This window comes from Macrotis lagotis, chromosome X (genome assembly GCF_037893015.1).
Source record: "Macrotis lagotis isolate mMagLag1 chromosome X, bilby.v1.9.chrom.fasta, whole genome shotgun sequence".
Lineage (NCBI taxonomy): Eukaryota > Metazoa > Chordata > Mammalia > Peramelemorphia > Peramelidae > Macrotis > Macrotis lagotis.
In genome coordinates this window covers 616,649,690-616,658,088 of record NC_133666.1, presented here as the reverse complement: position 1 = coordinate 616,658,088, position 8,399 = coordinate 616,649,690, and the positions used below count along the sequence as shown (strand labels likewise).

At 45.3% G+C, this 8,399-nt stretch overlaps 1 protein-coding gene across 1 annotated transcript; it reads left to right on the top strand.

The window, feature by feature from the left end:
* Positions 1-326: 326 nt before the first annotated feature.
* ARC (activity regulated cytoskeleton associated protein) lies at positions 327-4,475 on the top strand. Its single transcript, XM_074202865.1, has 3 exons — positions 327-2,395; positions 2,802-2,936; positions 3,467-4,475. Exon 1 carries the CDS (start codon positions 327-329, stop codon positions 1,521-1,523), a length of 1,197 nt encoding a protein of 398 aa, XP_074058966.1. The 3' UTR covers positions 1,524-2,395; positions 2,802-2,936; positions 3,467-4,475.
* The last annotated feature ends 3,924 nt before the right edge of the window (positions 4,476-8,399 follow it).

Genomic DNA, 8,399 nt, shown 5'->3' with positions numbered 1-8,399 from the left:
GGAGCTTCATCAGCTTCAGCGGATAGTCTGTTTGCGGCAGCAATAGCGGCAGCCGGAGCTGATCTGCAAGCCACCAGCAAGCCCCTATCACCTGTGGAGCCGGCCGACTGGCGCGCACCCCTAGTTCTCCGGAGCCCACCTTTGCCGCCTCCTTTTCTGCATCTCTTCAAGGAGCCCAGACGAGAAGCGGGTTTGCTTTGCCACTAGAAGGCTTAACCCCTTTGTGGAGGAGCTGAAGCTACCCGAGAGGGGCACTGCCGGGCTCGGACCCCTCCTGTGGGCCTGGGAAGCATCTCGCCTCGCCCGTTCCCCGCCGGACACTAGCGATGGAGCTGGAACACATGAGCAGCGGGGGCCTTCATACCTACCACGGTCCCCGGGGCGGGCCGGCGGCCAAGCCCAACGTGATTCTGCAGATCGGGAAGTGCCGGGCGGAGATGCTGGAACACGTCAGGAAGACTCACCGGCATCTGCTCACTGAGGTGTCCAAGCAGGTGGAGAGGGAGTTGAAAGGCTTGCACAGGTCGGTGGGGAAGCTGGAGAATAATCTGGACGGCTACGTCCCCACCGGGGACTCCCAGCGCTGGAAGAAGTCCATCAAGGCCTGCCTGTCCCGCTGCCAGGAGACCATTGCCCACCTGGAGCGCTGGGTGAAGAGGGAGATGAACGTGTGGCGGGAGGTGTTCTACCGGCTGGAGAAGTGGGCCGATCGCCTGGAGTCCATGGGAGGCAAGTACCCCGTGAGTGGGGAGGCCACCCGCCAGACTGTCTCTGTTGGAGTGGGGGGCCCCGAGGGCTACTGCCAGGAGACTGACCCCTATGACTACACGGTGAGTCCCTATGCTATTACCCCCCCAACACCGGCAGGGGTCATTGGGGGAGGAGACGCCCTAAGCCATGAAGATTCCCAGCAGTACCCACCCTGGAGCTCAATCACCGAGGACGGGACACTGAGTCCTGGTGTAGACACACAGATTTTTGAGGATCCCCGGGAATTCCTCAGTCACTTGGAAGAATATCTGAAGCAGGTCGGAGGGACTGAAGAATACTGGCTGTCCCAGATCCAGAACCACATGAATGGCCCAGCCAAGAAGTGGTGGGAGTACAAACAGGGATCTGTGAAGAACTGGGTGGAATTCAAGAAGGAATTCTTGCAATACAGTGAGGGGACCCTGACCCGGGATGCTATCAAGAGAGAGCTGGACCTGCCCCAGAAGCAAGGGGAGCCTCTGGACCAATTCCTCTGGCGTAAAAGAGACCTTTATCAGACCCTGTATGTGGATGCTGATGAGGAAGAGATCATCCAGTATGTGGTGGGCACCCTTCAGCCCAAACTCAAGCATTTCCTCCGACACCCACTGCCCAAGACCCTTGAGCAGCTGATCCAGAGAGGTCAGGAGGTCCAAGAAGGACTGGAGCAGGGGGAGGATGCCACTGAACAGCAAACCCAGTCAGAGGACAATGATGAATCACTCACCCCAGCTATTGAGTCTCTTGCCAGTGATGGGACCCAGCCCGAGTAGAGGTGTAGTGGCCATTCCTCAGCCTTTGTTAACCCCCTTTCCCTGGACACCCCTGTCCCTTCTGGGTGTCTCCTTCTGGGATCACTTGGTTGAGGATTCTCCCAGATGTCCTAATTTCCCAGGGGCAGCTTGTGCTGTTTTGCCAAGGAAGAGTTGACAGTCAGCCCCTTCCCCCAGTGGGATTGGCAGTTGATGGACTTGGACACTGGGAGAAAAGACTCTTGCAATAGGGGGTTTTCTCACCACCTTGTCCGTCCATATTCCCTCCCTCATACTTGAATCTTCCATAGTTTCACACAGGATCACCTATGCCAGCATCAATTAACTTCTTCCCCCTCTTCAGCTGCTTGAAGGCAAGAATCAGCCTTCCTCTTTCCCTCTCTGCCTCTAGCCAGTCTGGTGTATGTGTGTGTTCTTGCCTCTATTTTGTCCATCCACTCCCTTTCATTCCTCCCCACTTCCATGGTTCTACAAGGAGTTTACCTGCTCCCACCTGAAACTCTTTCTAACCAAGAGACCAGCCACCAGCCTTGCTATGTCTTCCTCCCTAACATCATTCCTGTCCTCCTCCCATTGGCCACTAGCCACAGGGGACACAGAGAGTTGCTAGATTATAAAGGGGGCTTGCATGGAACCAGCTGGCTATTTAAAACAAGGACTCCAACATCATCAGGGAAGAAACAGAGAAGGAGAAGAAAACCTGCTTCAAACCCTCGCCCTTCATGTAGTGACAAGCAGGGGTCTGCAGTCCTTCTGTTCCCACCATGATAGCTGGTATCCTCTTCGACTTCCCCAGAGAAGACACAAAGCCTGTCCAAGGATGGCAGCAGCAATGGGTGCTTGGAGATCCTGTTCCCTCCTGCAATCTAAAGGTGAGAGTCTCCCCTGTGGAAGGAATCCAAGAATCCTAGAATGTTAGGGCTGGGAGAGGAGATCTTAGAGAGAATTTTAGAAATGAGGCAATTGAATGACTCAACAAGTTACCCAACAAGTCAGTGGTCCAATGTATCTCTCCTGATCCCTTGGTCAAGGCTCTTTTGGTGTGGGGGATCCTCTTAGGGAGTTATGTTCAAGTAGTGGTTTTCCCATTTCCTACATAGAGTGATGGTGAGAAGAGAGGCAGCATGAAAGTAGAATTAGTGGTTCAGGTGGGATCTGGATTGTCCAGAATAGTATCTGTTACCAACAATAGTTCCCTGGGCAGATGGCTCTTCTCTTCTCCACCTCTACCTTAATGCTCACATGGATTGTTGGTTTTTTCCCTCACCCTTGCTACAGTGATTCATTCCAGCCTAGCAGAACAGAGAGACAGTGATGATTCACCTTGTGATGGGCAGCAAGCTGAGAGGGATCAAGGAAGCTCCAGTACCTGATATACAAAGTCCTCAAGAATTAGACACCAGCATCTACAAGGTAACCATTGTGTTTTTCTCTCTTGAAGTCAGCCCTATTCATTCTTCTATAAATGATCCTAATTGAAAAAGCGGCCCCCTACTCTCCCATCGTCAAATCTCACACCCAGAACATAGTGTATTGAGATGCAAATGAATTCCAGGAGTCTAAGGGATGGGACAACTTTAGTCTGAGCTCTATGGTCTGGTCACTTGGGTGGGGTTGGTCTGGCCAATTCTGAAGGAGTAATTCCCCATCTCTTTGCAATCTGATATTTGGAATCGAAGGTCTCACAGTTTCCCTTTCTGGGTAGGTAGGAACTAGAGTGAAGGTTTGTCTGAAAAGTCTTGCAATCATTTGTGATCAAGTGTCCAGTCAATGGGAAAATTGCTTAGTAACCTCTGCCCTTACAACCAATAATCACCCTTTTTCTGGCTAGGGTAGCCCCCCCCCATCCTCCCCTCTCACTCATGCTTTTCTTTGCATACCCCCAATTCCAATCGCTCCTTTCTACTGTCTCTAAATTGCTTTTACACTTGTATTTCTTTTAGGAATCAAGATTCTCACAAATTTATTTGCTGCTGAGATTGAAATATGCTCATTAATCTGGAAGGCAAGGGGAAGATGTCTGAGGATCTGGTAGTAAAGCTCCATAGACAAGGAGAAGGAGATGGAGGGGAAGAGAAGAGACTGCCAATGAATAGGACCCCAGAGCTTGATGTCAGAGGGGGTGGACAGGACTCTGTGTAGAGGTGACACCAGCCAAGCTGACCATTCGTGGGGGAGAATGGAAGGAACAGCAGCCTCCTGGGAGAAGCCCAGCTCTGTCCCTTAGACACCATTTGACTTCCTGCCCCTTCTGTGAATGAACTCAGCATCTTTGGACTCACAAGTTCATGTGGCATGAAATGTGACCCCCTTTAACTCTTTCAGCTAGGGCCCAATGTCTTGCCCTGGGCCAGTGGCCATGACCCTCCTTCCTATCCTACTCTCCTGAACCTCACTCCTGGAGGTGTCTCCAAGGGGCAAGGGAAGACAGGATCTCTTTTCCATTGGATTCCCCCACTGTCATGTCCCTCACCATACTGGCTAACAAATGTTTACACCCCTGGCCTGTCCCTGAAGAATCCATTCAGGGTTAGTACAGCCTTCCTGGACCTTCCTGCCTACCTTTCCAAGGGAGTAGGAGGCAGGGTGTCTCTGAAGGTCTCCTAGATTCTGGCTGATTAGCCAGCCATAGTCTTATGCTCCCCAACTCCTCCCCATAGATTTATTTTTAATAGTAGATATCATTGATCCATATATAGAATATATTACCTTACATTCACCGTATCTGGTCTCATTGGCTAGAACCCTCTTCACCTCATTGACTCATGATTGGGGGGGGTGGCTCTCTGGGTATATTTAAGCTTAATGAGTTATGCTCCCCACCCCTTCCCCCATTTATCCCTTAGGCTGGCCACAGCATCAGTAAACCAGGACCAGGATTAATAGTCAATGTGTACCTCCCTTCCCCTGAAAAAAAAAGTATTCTTTTGTAAGATTTCTTTAATAAAACATTGAAACATTAACTGAACATGTTTCTAATATTTCTTTGGGCTAAGGAAAAATTGGGGTGGATGGAGGGAAAAGGACTGGGGTAAGTGAAGGGAGAATAATTAGATGGAAAATTGCTAAACTGGCAGTCAGCAGAGTATTACAGATCTATCTAAATAAGATATTAGCATAGCATTTTACAAAATCTCTTATGGTACTTTTATGTAAAAGGTTGTAGAGCTGTGGGCTCAGCAATAATGTTGTCAGGTGGATTGGGAAATGGCTAGTTAGAAGCAAAGAACAGTCAATGATTCTATATCTACTTGGAGGGAAGTCTGCAATGCGGTGCCTTTGGGATCTGTGCTCCACCCTATATTATTCAACATTTTTATAATTGACTTGAATAAAGGAATAGATATAAGGAAAGAAATTGCACTGGATGATAAGATCATAGAATTAGACCTGGAAGAGACATTAGAGGCCATTTATTTCTCCCTGTCTTCTAATTGAAGAGAAAAGTGAGGGCTCAGAAAGATTAAGTAACTAGTTCATGATCACTAAAGCTAGTAAGTGGTATAGATGGAGTAGGAATCAAAGTCATTTACACTTATCACTCTGTTTACTATGCCATAATATTTTAAAAAATTGTAATAGGCTAGGACACTGGGCCAAACTGAATAAGATATAACTAAATAGGGATCAATGGGAAACAATGACACTTGTCAGAAGTAGTTGGTGGCACAGTGGATAGAACACCAGGCCCCAAATCAGGAAGACCTGACTTCAAATGTGATATTAGATATTAGTTGTGAGATCATAGGTAAATTATTTAATGTCTGGTTGCCTCAGTTTCCTCAACAGTAAAAGAGTATAATAATAATAATAATAATAATAATAATAATAATAATAATAATAATAATAATAGCATCTGTTTTGCATGGTGGTAAAGGTTAAATGAGATATTTGTAAAATGGTCTGGTATATTGTAGACAGTAAATACATATTCTCTTCATCACTTTCCCCTTCGAAAATTACATATCATAAAACCAGATGGAGGAAGCATGGTTAGATATCAGTTCACTGGGAAAATTTTAGAGATGTCAATGGACTACAAACCAAGATGGAGGCCCCTTCAAAGAGACTGTACAGATAACATTTCTTGTAGCTAAGAAAGCTAAGGGAATATTGGGCTTATTGAAGACTATCTCATGAAAAAGGGTTTAGATTTGTTCCCCTTTGGCTCAGAGGGTGGAATAGGGAGGAGATAGATTTGAGCTTTATGACAGGAAGACAACATTCATGCATTAAGTAAACACTCATTGTGTACCAGACATAATGTTACAATCCTGGAGACAAATACCAGCCAAATTTCACATCTCTGCCTAATGATAATAACAGCCAGTCCATGGTAGTTTCAAGACTTTACATCCATTCAGCTCCCATTGATTCTTTGCGATAGCTTAGTGAAAGACAAAATATTATTCATATTTTGTTGTTTTGTCATTTCAGTTGTGTCCAACTCTCTATGACCCCATTTTGGGGTTTCTTGGCAAAAATATCATTTCTTTCTCCAGCTCCAGATGAGGAAACTAAGGTAAATGGGATCAAGTGATTTGCTGAGGTTCGTGTAGCTAGTAAGTGTCTGGAGAAAAGTCTTTCTGACTCCAGGTCTGTTACTCCCATTCATTATGCCACCTCTGAAACTAAGGATCATCAAGGGGAGCTTATCTTGTAATGTTCTAGAGATAATATATAAAAGGAAACTGAAAAGGTGTGTGTGTGTGTGTGTGTGTGTGTGTGTGTGTGTGTGTGAGAGAGAGAGAGAGAGAGAGAGAGAGAGAGAGAGAGAGAGAGAGAGAGAGAGAGTCAGAAGTATAGAAAAAATTCACCAAAGGGAAATGGGGGTTGGCAAAATGGAGAAATGTTCTAAAATGAGAAGACTCCAGACTTTGGAGGAAGTTCCAGGGTGAAAAGGCTGCTGAGTCACAGTGGCAGAGCCAAGAGGCACTTAATGTTAGGACAAACCTCTCCACAATTAGCACTATTCACAAATGGCGGGGATTCAAGTGTATGCTGGATCCAGATCAAACCCAAAAGTCAGTTGTATTCTCAGCATGAGCAGTCAAACCAAGGAAATCAACACATCAGGGCTTGATTTAGTGTTTTGTTGATGGTCTAGACTTAAGAAAGTGATGAGGAGAATTTCAATAGTTAAATTAAACTGAACAGTCTGTTGTGAGTACCTTTTCCTCTCTCCCCTCCCCCCGATTTGGTTGTTAGGTATTTACCAGCATCTACCTGAATGGTTTGCATCTGAGGGTTGGGAGGGTTGTCTCTCCCTGAAGGTTTTCCAGTAGACCCTGGACAGTTCCTCAGGTAGACTGTAGCGGGGACTTCCCATTCAGGCATGGCTAGGGCAAAATGGCTCTTGAACTGTTTCACCTCTCGAATCCCCAGCATTGATCCAACAGAAAGAAACATGAGCTTGTATTCAGCAGGCCTGAGTTCTTTGCAGGTCCCACTTGAATAAATTCTTTTCCCTCTCTTGATCTCTAGAAAACGACAGTTGAACTTGATAAACTCTCAAATCCTTTCCACTTTTTATATTCTATTGTCTTTTGAATCTGATTCTAAGGTTCTAGATCCCTATGATTCTAGGACAGTTAGGTGGTACAGTGGATAAAGTGGAAGGAGGCTGGAGTCAGGAAGGTTCAGCTTCCTGAGTTCAAATCTGGCCTCAGACATTTACTTGCTTCTCTGAGCAAGTCTCTTACCACTGTTTCCCTCTGTTTCCTCATCTGTGAAATGATCTGGAGAAGGAATTGACAGGCCATTCTAATATCTTGGCAAAGAAAACTCCAAATGGGTTCACAGAGAGTAGCACATGACTGAATAACAGCAACAAATTATTATTATTATTATTATTATTATTTGGGTTTTTGCAAGGCAGTGGTGTTAAGTTACTTGCCCAGGGTCACACAACTAGGTTATTATTACACTTCTGAGGCTGTATTTGAACTCAGGTCTTCTTGACTCCAGGGCTGGTGCTCTACCCACATCACTACCTAGCTGCCCCATATCACAAGTTATTAATAATTGATTTTAAAAAAGAAATCTCATTCAACATAAGTTAAAAGTCTGAGATTTCATGGTGATCAGGTCACTTCACCCTTAAGTTCTACAGAGAAAATACTTCTATCCGAGAACTAATAATTTCTTGAGAGTTCCCAGTAGATTCCTCAGTAATTTAAGGACACTAGTTTTGGGTGGTTTCCCTTTCATCTCTGTTAATGATATTAGACTGTCCACATTCTCTCCCCCAATATGAGACACTTTCTGGATCTGGATGAATTTGGAGGCAGTGTTTGTTTTTACAGAGGGTTGGTAGACTGAACTGAATCCTGTCCATTTAATGCATTCCCCTCTCCCTGTCACCCACCCTGCCTACTCACCCAATGTTCTCAGTTGTGTTTATCTTTCTCCACTATTGTATTTCTGTTCACTCTGTGTTATTATCTCCGTTTTCTATGTATCTGTTTCTCTGATTTTTTTCTCTGTATATGTCTTCCTCTGTATTTCTAAATGTATTTTATATATGTATATATAATAATATGCATTATAGATTTTTCTCAACATTTTTGCATGTGGCTTCCTCTACATCTGTCATCTTTTTTATGCGTGTATCTCTTTCTCCTTTACCTTCTCTTTCATTTGGCCTATCTCTCCGTTCTCTATGTATCTTGGTCTCTTTTTCTGTCTTTTCATTAGCTCTTTCTCTGCTCTAGACTACTTTCTGATTAGTCCCTCTGTTTTTCCTCCCTTTCTCCATCTTTTAGCTCTTTGTATCTGTGTCTCTGTCAGTCTTTCTGTCTGGCAGTCTCTCTTTTTTTGTCTGGTAGTCTCTCTCTCTCTCTCTCTCTCTCTCTCTCTCTCTCTCTCTCTCTCTCT

Coding starts and splice junctions, on each gene's coding strand:
- ARC (XM_074202865.1), top strand. CDS start 327: ATGGAGCTGGAACACATGAGCAGCGGGGGCCTTCATACCTACCACGGT.